The sequence below is a fragment of the Heterocephalus glaber genome, unplaced genomic scaffold (assembly GCF_053883595.1).
Source record: "Heterocephalus glaber isolate CG9 unplaced genomic scaffold, H.glaber_assembly_v1.0 deba00001472, whole genome shotgun sequence".
Taxonomy (NCBI): domain Eukaryota; kingdom Metazoa; phylum Chordata; class Mammalia; order Rodentia; family Bathyergidae; genus Heterocephalus; species Heterocephalus glaber.
This window is the reverse complement of record NW_028258315.1, coordinates 71,674,918-71,693,985: the sequence shown is the minus strand read 5'-3', so window position 1 is coordinate 71,693,985 and position 19,068 is coordinate 71,674,918. Positions and strand designations below refer to the sequence as shown.

At 39.6% G+C, this 19,068-nt stretch overlaps 1 protein-coding gene across 4 annotated transcripts in view; it reads left to right on the top strand.

Moving 5' to 3' along the window:
* Positions 1-673: 673 nt before the first annotated feature.
* Positions 674-19,068, top strand: part of Tgfbr2 (transforming growth factor beta receptor 2) — an 88,095-nt gene continuing 69,700 nt past the window's right edge. The window contains exons 1-3 of one of the 4 annotated variants that reach the window (XM_004857816.3): positions 674-1,004; positions 6,323-6,379; positions 16,543-16,617. In XM_004857816.3, coding sequence (XP_004857873.1) covers positions 911-1,004; positions 6,323-6,379; positions 16,543-16,617 — 226 coding nt within the window. In that variant the 5' untranslated portion in view covers positions 674-910. The remainder of the gene's footprint in view (positions 1,005-6,322; positions 6,380-16,542; positions 16,618-19,068) is intronic. The other 3 variants (XM_004857817.4, XM_004857818.4, XM_004857819.4) reach the window with 3 other exon arrangements.

Here is a 19,068-nt window from a genome sequence, read left to right as displayed (position 1 = left end):
CACGCCTGCAATCCCAGCTCTGGGGAGACTAAGGCAGAATTTTAACAAGATTCCCACCTGATCAATATGCACATTAAAGTCAGAGGAAAGCCTCTGAGCTTTGACCTACACTAAGAACATTTTACAATGTGCCCGTGTATGCATATGCACGTAACGGAAACTAAAGTTCAGTGAAGCAATGCATGCAGTTAGTGTATTAGAAAAAAATCTTGTTTACCACTCACTAAGTAGATCTCAGGGTCCACTCCTGGGTCTCGACTGGTGGTTTGAAAACCCAATTCTAAAGCACCCAGAAACAGTCCAAAGAGGGCTGGGGGTGTGGTGGAGCAGATTCTCCTTGAGGTGCAATGGAAAGTGTAGAAAGTTTCTACTCTGTTACTTTGGGAAACGCGCGCACTTAGTCACTCCTGACTAAATACTTGGAGCAAGAAACTCCAGAGTGGTGTGGGAGGGCGGTGAGGGGCAGCTGAAAGTTTGCCAAGGCGCTCTGAAGGGTTGGTCTGGGGACGTGATTGGCAGCTAGGAGAGGGGGGAGGACTGGAAGCCCAAGAGAGGGAGAAGGCTCTGCGGCGGCGGGAGGTCCTGCCCAGCTGTTGGCGAGGAGTTTCCTGCCCCCCCCCCCCCGGCACCCGGGTAAAGTTGAGTGAGTCACTCGCGCGCCCCAGCCGACGACACTCCCGCGCGCACACGCCTGGGGCAGGAGCCGGCCTCCTGCGCAGCTCCCCTCGGCCGCTGGGGGCCTCCGCCGGCCTCCAGGTCCCCTCCTCGCCGGCCCGCGCGTCACATCTGGCCGCACATCTGCCCGCCCCTCCCAGCGCGGGGTCCCGAGTGGGCGCGGCGCGGAGGCTCAGCCAGGGGTCTGGGAAGGCGCTGCCTCGGGCTCGGTCTATGAGGAGCACCGGGGTCTGCCATGGGTCGGCGGCTGCTCCGGGGCCTGTGGCCGCTGCACATCGTCCTGTGGACGCGCATCGCCAGCACGATCCCACCGCAAGTTCAGAAGTCGGGTGAGTGGCTCCCGGCAGGGCTCGGTCAGGCGCCGGGGTGTCCCGGGCTCCCCACCCCTTGGCCGCCTTGACAGTCCGTCCGGGACCCGGCGCTCGGGCGGAAGCGGGACGGTTCTCCCTCGGGCCCCGGCAGCCTGACTCCTGTGGCCGCGGGCATGTGAGTTTTTCTTGAAAAACCGAAGGGAAGTTCAGCTGCAAAGGGGCGCGGGGCACGTTCGTCCCCTTTGTGCGAGCAGGAAAGGCGTTGTGTTGGCCGAGATCGAGGCGAGCCCTCACCCCCGGAAAGGGAAGTTTGAGAAGTTGGTTATCCGAAAGAGGCCGTGGAGAGGCAGCCCCGGGCGGCAGCGTTCACCTGGGGCCGCTGCGGCCCGGGCGACGTCTGAGCCCACCGGCCCTTCCCGGGTCACCCTCTCCAGTGACCCAGTCCTTAGCTCCTAAAATGACCCTTCCTTCCCCAGGCCGGCTTCTTGGCCCGAAGTTATTGCACACAAGTTTCAAGAAAAGAAGCGATTTCCAAAGGAAAGTGGTCAGGGTTGGCCTACGGGCTGGGCAGGAGTGCGGGTGGTCATTGGCCAGGTAGAAGACCGAGGCTCCTTTACCTAGCGCCAGGTAGGTACTAGGCCCAGGAGATGCTGCCAGCTGCCACACAGTCCTGCCCTCAGGGAGTTGATGTTTTGCCCCAGTTACCTCTGATGAGGACTGGATGGTAACAGTGTACATCACCTACCTCCTGATCCCTGTCACAGATTTTAGTGGGGGAATAAGTAGAAATTGGATTCTTAACGACTTATATAGGAAGGGCAGAATCCCTGAGACCTGGCAGGTTGGAAAATTCGCAGCTGTGAGCCACACAACTGAATATCTGCAGCTATGGCCTGGGGCTGGGCACTTGGTCAAGTTGTGTGGCTTGTCTGGGGCCAAGTTTCCTCATCTGTAAAACAGCATGGTTCGAATTGGACAGTATTACATCACCTAAATATTTCATATCTCACACCCCACTTGTGGGGGTGAGGGATTTGGCTATGCCCTGTGTAGATTTTGAATGAAGTGTAGAGGATTTGACATTCCACATCACACCGAGGCACACAAGGGGTTCAGGTGGGTTTACCTTTGGGTTTATCTAGAAGAAATATGCATGCGGGCTAAGTGGTAAATTTCAGGTTATTTGAAGGAGACTGAAAACTTTTTAAAACTTTGGATTATACTGAAAGTGACATGGAGATGAAATTTTTTAATGGAATGAGGAAGAGGCACTACTGCAAGCAAAAAATCCTCGCACAAATTTGAGTTTCCAGTTTAATAAAATCTCAGTGTTTTCTTCTTAGCTGTTTTCTTACATTGCAGTACTAGAATGTTCAACTGTCTCTAATTATACTCCAGACTCTTTAAAACTGACTTATATCTTGCTAATAAATATTACACTTGGCACCCTTAATTTTCTGTGTACATAAAACTTTTGTTTCAGATCATTAAAGGAAGAAATTAGCAGGTCTTTATTTGGTTAAATTTTGTTTACAAGGATAAGATTTATGATTTGCAAATTCCAGACTCAATAGTTCATGAGTCAGTTTCATTTCATCTATATACACACTTTTAAACAATTAGTTTAAAAGCCTGGTGGTCTTTATTTGGGTTTTAGAAAATTAACAGATTTCATATTTTTATGGGGAATTGAAGTTTTAAAATGGTTGAACTAAGGATCATTTTGAATTTGCATTTATTAGTTTAGAATTAAGTTTTCAAAGATGTTAAAGGTAAAATAACTATAATGAAGATGAAAACCCTAATTCTGCTGTATTTAAATTTTCCATATAAATAAATAGTTTCAGGCTTTTCCTAACATAATTGGTAAACTGAAAATATTTTTCAAAATACCTTAATGTAAGATAATATACCAGGAAATGAGATTGTTTACAATTTCCTATTTGGTTATTTAAAAAAAACCAAAAAACCTTCAGGTTGGTAGCTTTACAGACAAATGAAGGATTTCAGTTTAAGAACACATTTCAATAAGAAATATATTTTAAACTTATTTATTTATTTATTTATTTATTTATTTGGTATAGTCACTCATCCTAAATTATCAAAAATAAGAAATGACTCTTTGTGAGAAGCTTGGTCTGAATAGTTCAGATGTGAAAAATACTATTTTTTACTTTTCAGATACCTAAAAAGAGATCCTTGTTGATAATAGGGTTGCAGGGATTAAACCTTTCCTAAAATCACCTTAACAGCGTGCTTACCTTGCCAGGGTCAAATACTAGAAATCATTAGACCCAGAATCTGATCTTTGGTCTACTTGTTTCCCCCATCCTCATCCCCAAAAGCATATTTTCAGCTCTAGGTCACTTCCTTTAATATCTTATTTTTAAAAAGTTATGGTTTATACAAAGTACTGACCACATTTTGAATTAATTATGTTCTCTTTTGACTTAAGCTTCTATGGTGATGACTCATTATTGTCTGGTATATTCAACAAAATTGTTACATATGTATTATTTCAGTTTACCATTCTTCAGTTATCAGTAGGACTTTTCATATTTTTCTTTTAGTTTTTAACTCTATTTTTCTAATCAATAATGGCACCTTTTGATGCCTTTGTAAAAAGTGGTCATTTTGTATTCTAATTTCTCAATAATACCTATTAAGTATCTCCTTCTTACAGGCAGGATTCTGAGACCTGGAGATACTATTCCCAGGGAATAAGACAGACCTGGTCTGTGCCCCATTGGCACATGGAAGTGTGTTATATGCAAGGGAAAAAAAGATATATATTTTAAATCTGTATACTTGGAAAAATTATTGAATTTTTTTTTATGTTTAGACTTCTGAATGTATTTTTTACCCTGATTTGTTCTTACTTTTCTGCCTGCCTTGTTACAGACCAACAATAGGGCCACCTTCATTCTACAGCCATCATGACCCACCTATTGTTTTCTTTGGGAATTAGTTGAAGGCAGAATGTAAGAAATACACTTTGAAATCGGGCCTTCATGGGTTCCAAACCCACCTATCATTTACTGGCTATGTAGCCTGTTGCAGTTACTCTACTTTTTATTCTTCAGTGCTCACATCTGTAAAATGGGGAGTATGGAGCCATGATGAAGGTTTAATATTGCTTTCAGATGCTTAACATAGTGTGTGCAACCTAGTGAGTGCTTGATAAATACCAGCTTCGATTATTAAGAATCTCTTAATCAGGCCTAACAAGGGCTGCAAAGAGCTGGTTCCCATCTGACTCTTCAGTCTATACTCCAAGGTCTACACTTCCTCAGTCCACTCACAGGACCATGCATAAGGACACTGTGAGCAGTTTAAGCAGCTGTGTCTTTGTTCAAATTGTTACCTCTGTCATGAACTCTTGCTACCTGACTCATTCTCCCTCATCTTTTAAGACTTATGTTATCTTTTAAAGAAACCTGCTTTGAATGCCCAAAGTTGAGCTAAGTGTCCCCTCCTGTGTACAGTTCTCTCTCTTAGCTTAGGACAATAGCAAGCTGAAATTGTATCTTTGTGGGGCTCCTTTCCCCCTGAGACTTTTTAGTCTCTCAAAGGCCAAAAGGGATCTAACTCAGTGCTCTATCTCCAGCAACTCTCCTGTGCTAGTGCTAGCAAACACAGAGTTGAGCCTCTACTACTGGATAGTGCAATGTAGGTGGAGCATTTCACAGCCAGGAAGTCACTGTTTATTGGGTGTTTGGTCTAAGTGGCAAAATCTTTGCTTTCAGTTGGGTTAGTTTTAGCTCTGTTCAATTTGAACAACAATTTGGCTGTTTTTATACTACATAATTTGTGCTAGCATTCTGATAAAATAATAGAGAAAGATATTTGAACTTCTGACAAACATGATGAAAACCTGCTAGAAGTTTTTATCTAACCCTTTTAGCTATAAATTTTAAACTACTTTAAGATGTTCAAAGCCATTATAAAACCTTTGCAAAGATTTCATCAACAAAATTATCCAGTAAATACTGAATTCTCTTGTTTTCTAGAAGATTGTCAAAAGGAGACTTTCATTAAAAATGTAGCTCTGAACCTAAATTATGTTTTTTTATGAGACTTTTGTATTTTGGTTTATAAGCAGTGAGGCAGAGTTGGTCTAAAGGAAATGTGGTCTTGTAGCAGCCTCTACCTGCTGTAGAGCAGCTTGGATATTATTTAGGTCCGATGCAAACCACCAAAACACTGTAAAATAAGATACAAAGAACATACTTCCTAGCTACAACACAGAATTATTCAGTCAAGTTACACATAAAAGCATAGCTCTACCACCTTGTTAGCTTCTGCCCTCCACGTCCTTATGTGCAGTTTCAGCAGATTTAAATTATGATTTTCAGAAAAATGTCTAAGCAGACATGTGTTAACAGCAAAAATTCTTACCTCTTATTTTACGCTCCCCCCTTTCCTTGTAATACTTTGCTCTCCAGGTACTTGTTGCTTCTGACTAAACCAAGATAATGATGATTATATCTCTTTGTGTGGTGTGTCAGAGGGTTTGGAGTGCTACACCAGCAAAAGGGCTCATCTCAAGAAGTTAGGGGGAATGGAGAACTAACGTTTGAGAACTTGGTTTCAGTCAGCCATTTGACATTACCTATTTAATGTAATCTAAAAACAAAGCCTAGACTAAAAGATAAGTTTTATTATCTTTATTTTATAAATAGAAAGAATGAGCCTATTCAAGGTCACCTGGGAGTTGCCTGTGTGTGGTGTGTTGTGTGTGTGTGTGTGTGTGTGTGTGTGTGTGTAGTGAAACCAGGGAGGGGTAAAGAGATACCATATTTGAAAAAAGGGAAGCCTACAATCTAATATCAGTTTAGCACTCCTGATTAAAGGATTTGCTCTGCTTGTGTGATCTGCCTCTTCCTGACTGACTTTATACCACAGAACATCAAGATAAGGTAGAGTTGCTTAGCCAAGAAGGCATCCTGGTGGTGGGAACCATTGTGACCTCAGCTTTGACCACTGATAGAGGTAGGACAGGCATCATTTTCAGAGATGTGTGTTATAAACTTCAAGCATATGGACCATCAGTTGTGCACAGTGCTCAACAACTGCTGAGAGGGCAGGAAGGACAGATTTTATCCAGCATAATGAAGAGGGAGATAATTTGACTTTCGAGATTCTACAAATTTGAAGACTTGTAGATAGTAAAGCTTTTCCTCCTCTCCTAGGATTGCTTCTGCCTTTTACTGGCTGCCATCAGCTTTGTATATTTTCACACACAACATGGGGCAGCTTTCCCTTTGGGGATAGTCACCTTGTGACCTCCTGCTTAGGCTTTTAAAGGTTCCTTAGCATTTTTGTTTTGTTTCTAGGGTCAGAGCGACAAATCATCAGAAGGGATTTAGCTGCAGAGCAAGTGCCTATGACTGGTAAGATTAAGACTGGGAAAGCTCAAGACATGCAGCTTTTTCCTTTTTGCTTTTTCTCGTTGTTTTCTGATGGCATTTTCTTCTCCACATATTTTTGGCCTACAGTTGAGTATAAAAGGGTTTGGGCAGAAGAAGGCTCTGTCCTGTGCTTTAGAGGGTACTCTGCTCTTCTTTTTCTGTGCTGAGGCCCATGGCCATGAGGTGGGGACAGTTCTGGGCCCCTTCTAGTTCCTGTCTTTCCCTTTTTATAGATCCTGTTTTGGGTACCCCAGACTCCCTACTGAAGCCTCCTTTTGCAGTCTACAAGGACTTTTGAGTCTATTTTCCTCTAAGCCTTAGTGGCCACTAGTTGTAGACTTTCCTCCTGAGGGGTGTGTGTGTGTGTGTGTGTGCACATTTGAGAGAAAGTGAAAAGGGGCAAGGGAGAGAGAGAAAGACAGACACAGAGGAAGAGAATGGTGTTGGTTGTCCAGATGTGTTCATCTCACAGTGCCCCTCTTGGTTCAGAATGGAGTAGCCATGGAGAGGGGAAGGTGAAGAATCTGCCAGGTCCCTGTCCCCACTCCGTTTCTGAGGAGGGAACATTGTGTGTCATGTGTATCATATCGGAACAGTTGGGGGCTTCAGCTTGATCTTTCAAAAGGTTGGGAAGACACATTCTTCAGATAGGGTAAAAAAGTAAAACCTATTTTATTGAGCAGTTGTGTTTGTTAGCTTATTTGTAACTTTAAATATTTTGACATGTGGTATGTGGTCCGTATTCGTACTCTTTGTCTTTCATTGTTAGGGTGGATTTAGCATCAACAACTTACCTTTGCAAAAGTGTTGGGTAAAATTAGTTTTCGTTACTTGTAGCATGTTTTCCCTGGAGTAGAGAACATGCTTGTTAATGGAAAAGCTAAGAGTTTGTTCATAATCCCAGTACTGTATTTTCTTTGAAAAGTTCAGGTTTTCATAGTTTGTGTTTTCTTGAAGGGAACTGTAGCACTATCCATTTCACTTGTTTTCTTGAAGTTTCACTTGTACATATTTTAGACTTTTCAGTGCTTTAGTTTCATTTCTGCTGTATCGTGAGGCCACTAGAGCAAGGCGAAGCTTACTTAATGTTTTTGCTACTTGTAAATATTTTACTTGGGCAATCCAAGGCATTCTTATACCTCTCACTAAAGGAAACAGGAATATTAGGACAGTTTAGATCAGTAAAAAGCCTTCTCAAGCTATAAAAGTTATAGGATGTTCAAAGCTATGCATTTAAAGAATTATGGATTTGGCTGAACAAAACAGATGAATTTGGAGGAAAGGAAGGAGTTGGGTACATATTTTCAGCATTTACCACAGCAGCTTTTTATCTATTAAAGTTGTAAATTACAAAGGATTGATCAACTTGGGGAGGTAACTCACTGCTGCCTTGTGGATGACTGTGCCTCTTCCAAAATTCAGCAGACCCCTTCTACATAGAGAAAGGAAATTGCCCTTATGTCCCTTGTAGTTTTTCACTCAAGAGCCTTCATGGAAAAATATCCCAGTAATAGTAGTAGTTATTGCTTACAGAGCTCTTACAATTGCCTGGATCTTGCTGAACATTTTAACTTTCAAAAAAACTTTACAAGGTAGATTTTGTACAGGTCTGTATAAGTCCTGCAGAGATTAAGATATTTGCCTAAGGCTGTCCAGTTGGTGAATGATTTTGCTGGGATTGAAACCACAATGGTTTAGTTTAGGGATCTAAACCTTGAATTGTTATTCCATACTGAGACCAGGCTGCTTGAGTTGACATAAACCCCTTGTCCATTATAGTAGGTTATTGGAAGACTCTAGGGGTTAAGACAAATAATGGTAATAGTCAACCTTTTTCTAGTACTTTAGCATTTTAATATATTATCTTATTTAATTTTCTTAGTGAAATAAAATAATGTTTGGTTCATATACCAGGTAGTGAAACATGCCTGACGTGACCTCAAGGGAAAAATAAAGAATGTGCATCAAGTGATGCAACAGTGATGTTATCAGGGAGTTCCAGTATCCAGTGTCAAGTAAAACAGGCACTTTATTTGGAGAGGTGGGGGAAGTTCTATAAGGTAGAACCTATAAGTCCTATAGTCCTATAAGATAGGACAGGCCCAGGTAGACTTAATATGAAGTGTTTGGGACTTAACCATTGAGATTCCTCTGTGGTAGAGGCCAGACTGGAGGTCCTGGGAGAGACCTGGCATTGTGATGGACAGTTGTCACAAGTCTGTCAATATTTAAGAAACTATGCAATGCCCTGAATCGTATAACTTATGTATATATAAACAAACTTGATAGAAGTTTCCCAAATTTGAAGGTACAGTAATCCAAAAGATTTGTAAGACATTATCTATAGTGAGTTAAGAGCTAGAAAGAAAAATTTGCAAAATAGTCAAGAATAAATTCCAAATTCTGATCAGTAGTTCTAGAGAAAAACTGAATTATTCTTTTATTCTCTCAATAGATAATATTGCCAAAGCATTGAGCAGATCAAAAAGTATGTGTATAAAAATGAAGGAAAATATTTCAGAGGTGTTTCAAGTAGCTAATTGATAAAAATACTTGTTTTCTGTTAAACTTTTTGTGGTATGTGTAGCTTTTGTAGTTTGTATGAGGCTGGATCCATTGTAAATAAATACTCACTTTCATACCCACATTGCTATTTTAATTTTTTTTTTCAAAGACTGCTCCTGAGATTTGTAAGCTTCACCTTCCACAAGATGTAAACCTGTATGTAAAGGGTGTGTTTGTGTGTTGCCCTAGAAAATAAATTTTACAGTACCTCCTCTTCCTTCCCCCACTGAGGGGACTGAAATTGGCATTGTTATGTTACCAAACCAAAACTTTATTTTCCCTGGGTTAGGTAAACCCTTCATCATTTTCCTAATTTAGACCCCAGTGCCAAGTAGAAAAGTAGTTGCAGATATGTAATTATCACAAAACCTTGATCTTGAAAGAGGTAACCCGGAGCTGACCCTTAGTTTAAGATCACAAAGGGTCTGCCTAGGAGACAGGCACCCTGTTTCCCTTGACATAAGAACTAATGTGAAAATAATCAGCCTTGGAAACGAGAGATCAGAAATGTCAGCCCCAGTCAGCTTAACCTTGCTTTACCTGCCTTACTTAGTAGCCACCAAACAAGAGAATAGTGAGGGCATTTTTGATCTCTAGTTTTCAAGGCTGATTATTTTTGGATTAGGTCTTATTTTTGTGAAATGTGGCAGTAGGGAGTGAAACACGTGGCTCCAGGAATCAAGTTGTAAACTGAACCAGGTTAAGTTATAGTCCCCCAGGGGGACCTCATCTTCCTTCTATGCACACAAGGGTTGGACGAGATGCAAACATCCAGTTCTTTAGTTACTAGAGGAATTGTTAAAGTGGACTTAGAAAGCATTTACATATTCTTAGCTAATCAAAATAGAAAACTATAAATGTTGTAAGCGGTCGAAATTGCCAAATGCCACAAACATGTACTTAAGAGGTTTTTGGAGGTAACTATTACAAAAATAAAAGTAAAAAAGGAAAGAAACTATACTTATTTCAAAAATGTCCAACTGCAGGTGTCTCAGTATACATCCTGACTAAATAGCATGTTTACTTCGGGTGGAATTCGCTCCTACTGGCTAAAGAAAAGTCTTGCTTGGTTTGGGTGATAATATCATTTTTCTTTGGTTAATTATGGTATTTTCATTCTCCTCTTCCTCTGTATCAGTAAAAATGTCTGTACAGGTTTTTCTTAAGAAAGAAAATTTTGAAATTCCCTGCCATGTCCAGAAGTGAAACCCAAAGGAGCTTGCATGTTTTTTGAGAAAAGAAAGGAAACTTGTCTGGATATAATTAGTGTTCTGCTGCCTTTCAAAGATATCTCCATCACTTTTCTGAAAATATTCTCAGCAAAGACAGAATTTGCTACAGACTGCCAATCTTCAGGGTGCTGTTTTAGGAATGGGAGGAGTTGCTGAGGCCCATAATTGCATTTCCGTAGTTGACAAATACTTGTTAGCACAAAATAGGAATTTTTTAACTGTTGTTTTGTGTGACACTTTTGTTACTGCATATGACATCTATGTTTTAGTCTCATCTATCATACTGGGGTTGTGTGGGAGGACCATATGGTGTAATTTGTCCTCCGAAAGTGTGAAAGGGGTAAAATAATTGATTCTGATGTATTTTGAATTCAATATGTTGGTATTATTATTTTTAAAATAATACTGAAGATTGAATCCAGAGCCTTTACACTGAGTTCCATCTCCAGTCTTTTAATTTATCTTTTGTATTTTGGGACAGGGTCTCATTAAGTCCTTAACTTTCCAAGGTTGGGCTTGAACTTTATGCTCCTGCCTCATTCTCCCAGAGGGCTGGAATTATAGGCTTGTTCCATCATGTCTGGCTCTGAATCTCTTAAGCTACATTGTTCTAAAATAATTTTTAGCAATCTTGACCCAACGTGGGTACTCTGACTTTTATTTCTGTAATTTTATCATTAGAATAAATGTCTATTATCATAATTTGTGTCACCTTTCTTATTACATGGAGTTTTAATCTAATGAAAGAAGTCAGCAGTCTTTTCCTTTGCTGTTGTCTTGGGTTTTCCAGTTATGTGACCTGATTTGTTCTACTTTCTTACTCCTTCAATAGTGTCATTCTGGCATTGAGGCCCAAATCTTACTGTCTAACCCTGAAGGCAGTGGTTTTCTGTCACCTCCTGATAGCACCAAATGAAGGCATCCTAATAACTTGCTGTTCTTTTTTTTTTTTTTTGTACCAGGGATCGAATTAGGGACCTTGCGCTTGAGAGGCAGGCGCTGGAACCCCTGAGCTAAATCCCCAGACCAAACTTGCTGTTCTTAATGATCCATTAGCATCAATGTCACTGAGAATTTTGTGGAAATGCAATCTTGAGTCCTTCCCAGGGCCACTGCCTTGGAATCTGCGTTATATCAAAATCCCAGGTGATTCTGCACCATTTATAGTTTGAGAAGCCCTGCTCTAACATTGCTTGAGCACTTTCCAAAGAGGAGGCAGATTATCTGCCATGATTTTAGTGAAACTCATCAGATATGGTTTCTGTCAGTGAGGAAGAGGAGGATTCAAGGGTGAGTTGCATGTAGTTTTATGCGAGTCTTTTGACTTCTCCTATGGGAGGTGACAAGGCCTCTTATAACTGTTGTGCCCAAGGCATTAAGGGTAGCAGAAGACAGGGTGGACTGGTAGCTTGTCAGTTAACTGAGTTGGTTTAAATCAGTTTATTTTCCAAATCTTCCTTCATGGCTCTTTCACCCACTTCATATTTGCCCCTTGAACATGACTGGTAGACCCCAAGGATCTGTTTCTCTGCTGAACTTAAGTATTAATCATGTTTACCTCATTAGGTTTTTAATCACAGACTGCCTTGACACATGTAGGCCTTAATTCATTCTGGAGCTATTGTACTGTGACAGAGCATTCTGCTCTATATGAACTATGTGCCCGGTAAAGGAATTAATGACAGGTTTTCCAGGAAGTGGTTCTACTCTTCCACATTTTTGTAAGTTCTCTTTTGTCTTGAGAAACTTATTTGACTGAAATTCAGGAAAGACTCACTAAATTTTTTTTGTTTCTCAACATTTATTTACAATTTCTCTGAGAGGGGCAGTATAGGCATTTCCATCGGTTGGCTTCTTATTTTACTCAACAGAGAGCAGTTTTTGTGCCTTGACTGCTTTTTGTTTTGTTTGTATTTTTTAGATAGGTTCTCTGTATACATTCCAGGCTGGCCTTGAACGTGCTCTGTAGCACAGGCTGGTCTCAAACTTCTGCCTTACAGAGGTGTGCCACCTTACCCTGGTTTGTGCCTTGATTAGTTTTATGTTCTGGAAATATGTGTCCTTATCAATTACTAATGCCCTTAAGTAACATGGTGGCCACTACTCTGACAACTTGTTTCTGATTTTTCTGGGTAATTTAGTTTCTGAATTTTTTAAAAAACTTTGATAACTGAACTGTACTTTGTAAGGAAAAAAGGTGAGAAAGAACAACCAGAAAAATTTCCATTGCAATCCATATCTGTTGCTTCCTCTTGTATAAAGTCCCAACTTATTCACCAGAATAACTTTTACATCTTAATTCTAAGAATCAGATTTTATTTATGATAGAAACCTAGTTACATGAAATGCATAACCATTTGTTTTCAGTTTTGCTCTTGAATTATGTTTCTGCAGTGTCAGCCTGAAATCTTATTTTCTGTCACCTCTAAGGATTTCTTGATTAGTTTCTGGCCATGGACATCTCTCACCAGTGTGTATGCGTTGCCAGCCGTTAAATCTCCTCCCAAGCCCAGACATCATTTTGAACAGGTGGCCCTGCTAGCATGACTTTCTTGGAGCCTCTCCACGAATCCTAGGTGATCACATGGGCCTCTTCCTCACTGAGGACAGAGGCTGCCTCAGTGTCCCTGGCTCTTAAGATAGTACAGTGCCTTGCACATTGGACACAGGACTAGCTTGGTTATTTGCATAGATGAGGTCAAGTCTCTTCCTGTTTCCCATTCTGCCCTATTTGCAGGCTTCATGCCCTTGTTCCACTTAAGCAAAGCTTTCTCACACATCCATTTTCCTTTCCAATTTCCTAGCTTGTGACTGTTCTTCATCCACTCCCCCGAATTTTCTCATTCTAGACCTGCCCTATGTAATAGCTCCATCCTTTGAAATAATGCCTAGCCTGAATGTTACTTCTACTGATCTGCCTTTGTTAGCCTTTATCATCTCACTTTGATTCCCTTTCTTTCCCCTGCCCATAGCCTCCCTAACAGGCTCACTCATATGCTTCTGTGGCCTTGCTCACCAACCTACCTATTGGTGGTTATATATATGCATTTTGCCTTGTTTCTTAGAATGACAACTCTTTGAGGGAGAAACTTTTGTCTCATTCTGTCCTGGTATTTAGCACACATCCCCAGTAAATGTATTTGTTTATGTGCTGTGTTTGTTGTTGTTTGGAATTTGTTGCTTTTAAAGGCAAGGAAAACTGCTTGCAGATCTATGTCTGGGGATAGAGTTTTTCATAGATATTGTTTTATTTTTGTCGTTTTGTAGACTTCTTACCTTATCCCTGCTAAGGGCGAGTGTCAGTTGCTTTGTTGCTTATAGCTTCATGCAATAGTGGCAGAACCATAGGTTTTGGGGACATCTTTGTGTAAATTGCTCTTTACAGTGCAGGTTTGCTATCTGCAGTCTTTAGTTTCCGTGCCTTTGGGAGCGCCTCAGTATGTGGGTGTTAAGAGGTGTTGTTTTTCCACACACCACAGGTTGCTTTTGATTCATTTCTTCTCTTATGTGTGAATCTTTTGCAAAGGGCCCAAGTTATCTGAGCAACAGAGGCCAGAAAACGTCGTAAAATCGTCATAAAATAAATCATACCATCTGACTCAGCACAGTTATTTGCCACTGCCTCTGACGAGCCTCAGGTTCTCTACCATCATTGGGATCCTCACTGGCATTGCTGCAGAAGCCTGGCTGCAGCTGTCTGGAGGCTGCGGAGTGGGCCTGATGGAGGGGAGTTCAGTGTCCCATACTGCAAAGGTGGCCATGGCTCTGCTTTTTGGAAAGTGCTATTAAAGTGACACATGCTAAGGGAGTAAATATGGAGCCTTCTCTAGAAGGACATTTAATAGGAGCAAGTCTCCAAGAAAGGCCTTGAAGGCCTTCAGCCTTCTCCACCATGGTCTTCACGGGTTTCCCCACAAAGCCACCCCAGTTGAGGCATCAGGATGGTGTGCTCCTGCCAGCCCAGCCTGCACACAGGTCCCCACCTCTCTTGCAGCTGGATCATTCCCCTGGGAAGCGCCTACTCCATGGGAATGCTGGAGCTGCCACTGACTTCTAACATTATTCCAGTGTGCACTAGCAGTGCCCCAGGTGTCTTCCAAAGGGGGAAGAGAAGAAATACAAATTTTAATATTCTTCGATCTTAACAGTCTGTGGCACTTCTTGGAAATGGTTGAAACAAAATACTTCTAATTTGACATGGTATTGAGTGCTTTTTAAAACTGCCGAAAACATTTATCTTCCAGTTTCAATGATGTTGTTCCTGAGGACATTTGTGCCAGTCATTTATTAAGCACTTTACAAAGCATTTCCACAAACTGAGTGTTGCCTGTTACCAGTTTATTAATGAAATGACTGGAGCGTCTTTGGAGTATCAGGAAGGAGTCCAGTTCAGCGTTAACTTCCTGAATAACTGTGGTCCCTAAGATTAACTTTAACCCTTTATTATCCAAGCTTATTGGCTTTGCCACTTCTAAGGTGTAATATCTTTTATATAAAAACAACTTTTTAAGCATTGTAATCATCTCCATTCATATAAGGCAGTTTTGCTGAAAGTATGGAGTACATGTCTTTAATCTGTTGAGAAGGTTCTGTTCTACTTCTAGTCTCCTGATAGCTTTTACCATGAACAGCTGTGGAATTTAGTTCGATACTTTTTCTCCAACTACTGACAGGATCATATGGCTTTTTCCTTTCCTCTGTTAAAATGATGACTTTTGGGGATGGATCTTCCAATGCTGAACCAACACTGCCATCCCTATAATAAAACCACTTTCTACATGCTGCCAGATCTGACTTCTAATAGTTTGTTTTGTTAAACAAATTTCTATCTATGTTCATACTTTTTTCTTCTATTGCCTTTATCTGGTTTTAGGATTAGCACAATGTTGATTTCCTAAAATGAGGGGAGAAGTGTTCCTTTTTTTTCCTGCTTTAAATTTTTGATATAATTTATCAGTTAAAATGTAGATGAGCCTGTTGTTGTCATATAGGTAGGTTTTCAAGCTAGGAATATACTTTCTTTAATAGGTGCTATTCAAATTTTATATTTCCTCCAGAGTTAGTTTTATTAATTTGTCTTACAAGATATTTTTAGAAGTTGTCAAATTTATTTCAAAACAGATTTTTGTGATATGCTTCCTATATCCTTTTAAATTCTGTAAAATCTGTGGAAATGTCTCCTAGATCTTGATATTGTAATTTAAAAATGTATAATTGATATTGTGTAATAGGAAGTAAGGTTCTAAAGGAGCAGGGGAAGTGGGAAGGGTAGGAGAAAGGAAAGAAGGGAAAAGAAAAACCATGAGAAAAGGAAAAAAATGGAAACAAAGCCGTTGCAAATAGGGAAGGGTGGAGTGGGTGAAGGGAGGGCAGGGGAAGGGAAAAAATATAAGAAATGGTACAAGATCCCAATGATGTATGTAACTGTATTTCATACCTAAAATGTACCAATAAACTTAATGAGGAAAAAACAAAGCAAAACTTTCTAGATAGATGTCTATGTAAGTCATGTTGTGCAGTCATGGCAATTGAAACAATTTTGTTCTTCTCTGTATCTTTTTCATCTTTAAGAAGTTCTGGGAAAGGAAATGAAAAACAATACTGGACCTCTGATACAATGTACTGTTTGATTATGATCAGTACTTTAATAGAATTTATCTTTGAGTCTTTATCTTAAAGAGACCTGAAAAGCTTGGGAAAGTTTAATTGATCCAGGGTCACCTTTCTTAAATTCTCTTTCCATGTTACCCAGTGTAACCATGGGGCTGTGGTTGGCTTTTATGTTTTCTGAATGGAAGCATCTTGAAGTTATAAGAGAAGAAGGGATCACAGTGGGCAGATGATGATTTCATGGGTTGAAAGTAGCTGTCTAAACCTATTTCCTGAAGTTGTGTGCACTGTATCAGAGGTGACCAGGATACAGTAGAAGATCTTTCGTTTTAGTGAATCTTTGTGCTCTAGGCCTTCTTTAGTACATACATCCTGGAAACATATAAAACATCTTTCATTGTTAAAGTAGCTCTAAAATGAATATTAAAGCAAAAGATCACGAAAATAGTTATTTGCCTACGTATTCGGGCAGATAAAAACTAATGCCAAAAAAACGGAAAAGAGAAGTGATTTGAGTAATTTTACTATCATTGAGACTGTGTAAGAGCATCAGGTGGGAGGAGAATGTGTATTCTGACAACTTCGAAGAAAACATTGACTATATCTAGTTATAATAATCTTTTACGAATCTATTACATGGATAGAGTGCTTTATTATTTGCAAAACAGTTTCATTTGTATATCGTATTTAATCTTGGAAACAACCTTCTGAGACGGATATAATTATGCCATTTTACAGATATGGAAGTGGAGGCCCGGAAAGATGAAACCATCTTCTTAAGCTGTAATAGGACCATTCATTCACTGAACCTGTGTAATGTATCTTGAATTATTTTTTTAATCACTTTACTATTTGTGATCATTTATTCCCTTGTTGCTTAATTTATAAGTAAATCTAGGACAAAAATTAACAGTTCCACTGTTTTTTCATATTTTTGTAGTAAATTGTAGAAGAGACGATGGAAGGGCTGATATCAGATGCCTTGAAAATTGGAAACCATATTAAGACGAGACGATTTCCACATTCAAGTCCTGCTTCTTTGAGAGTTTTGAACACCAGTCTTACTGGAGTTCAAATTATGTAATGAGTCATTTTTATCTTCCTCTTTTCTTGTGGGGATAGCTTCTCTCTTTTTTTAAAACCATGCGGTCTGCCTTCATGGCCATTGTCAGTAGACAAATGTTGCCATTTATAAAAGCTATGCTGGTTGCTAGATCTCATGGTTTTGCCCTTCCTCAAGGTCAAAGTACCCAACATAGTCAGGAGTGTGGGCATCTGTACATAGGAAGAGCACTGCTTCACCACGTAGATACAGAGATCATGAATTATCTTTGGATTCCTTTCCCACAACTTTGAGACTGTCTGAATAGAGATGCAGAGAACAACAACATTGTTTTTGTAGCACAAGTAACATAGGCATCTAATATTCAGTCCGATTACTTTTGCATTAAAGAATACCTTGAGGAATAGAGCCTACCTTGATGATTGACATTTTCAGTTTTGTTTTTTTTTTGACTGACATTTTCAAAGGACATGATACAAAGAATGACTTTGATTGGCAGAAACTGTATTCATTGTGCCTGCAGAACAAAATAAGTTTTACTCTTGCTTTCTTACAGCTTATTCTATATAAATGTTATTTTTTCCATACTATCAAAAGAGAACTTCATCATATCTGATGTAAGTTTATTAAAGTATGGTTAAGGGATGCATTGAATCATTAGCACCCACACTATGATATGGACTGTTTCTTTTCTTTTCTACCCTTATTCATCAGGGTGATTTTTCTATAGATTTTGTTAGGCTTGAGAATCATTGTGATTTTTTCTCAGTGGAGAAGATGAGCTTTATTAAGTAATGACTGAATTAATGAATTTACATTATAATTAGAAATTTTTTTCTCAAATTTCATAGATGTCAGTGTAACTTCTTTGAAGGGGTGTGACAAGTCTTTTGGAATAAAACCTTTTATATATTTTTTCAAAACCAGTAATTTTTTCCATAGTGATTTCTATTAAGGCGGATATCATTGTATCAAGAAAATCCTCAAATTTTAAAATTTTCAGAATGTTTTTGATCCTCATTTCAGATCTAGGATATAGATAGTGTTCAATATGTACTTGTTTCATGGAATAAAAATACCACAGAGTAAGAAAAGAAATTAAATTGCAGGGTTACAATGACTTAAAATTTGACTTGTTTGTATTGCCTACGTAGTGTTGTGATATTTTCAAGGGAAAACTGATCCGTAACTCTTACCCCAGACTTAAAGAACTATTTGTTTTCTTCACTTCTTTGCTGCATTATTAAAAGGGAGATATGCTTTCTCACCTTGGTCACCTTAACTCACCTTTCACACTGCTTTATGGGTCAAAATACTTTAGAAATTCAGCTTTTTTAAGGTACCTGGTGCTCAGATCTTTCAAACAGGTCTTCTTTTAAACCTCTTGTCTCCTGGGCAATTGGTGAAGGATTTCCACTCTTTAAAAAATAGGAACTTGTAAAACTCATACTTAAGAATTAGTCCAAAAATTACCTTCCAGGAAGAATTTATACAGTGATAATTAAGTGCCTGGGACCAGTAATGTTTATGATTCCTGTCTCATCCCCAGAATGTTATGAGAATTTGAATCACTGAAGAAAATTCTTTAGGTTGGACATGACTATACTCACACACATTTCTAAGAAGGTTAGAGTACAAGGCAGTTTGTATTGTGCTAGCAGCCAGCTCAAGGCAAAGCTGAAAAGCCTCACCTGTAGGCAGGCAGTCTGTCTCTGCCCTTCTCTAACTGCTATGCTTTTTTCACAATGAATTTTCCACTCCATGTTGAGTGTGTTCTTTCCTGAATTGTACTTATTTTTCAACCCTCACTGCCCATTAAAATCATCTGAGAAGTTTTGAAACAATCCCAATGTCTAAGCCAAACCTCTAGAAGCTCTGACTCATTGCCCTGGGAAAGGCCGCAGCATCATAATTGTCTTAAAAGATCCTCTGATGGTTCCGATGTAGAAGCCAGGTTGAGAAACACTCATCTAGCTTAACCTAAGTAGGTTACAAATAAAGAATTTGACCAGGAGGTCAAGGCATTGTCTTGATATTCCACAGCAGAGAAAAATCATTTACTGGATTTGAAACCTCCCATCTACTGACATAAAATCCAGAGTAGCAAAATTGAACGAAATGTTAGAATAGAGCTATGAGAAAATCAAAATTCTTTTACTTTTTGAAACTTATCTTCAAAATGAGATAAATACAGGTAAATC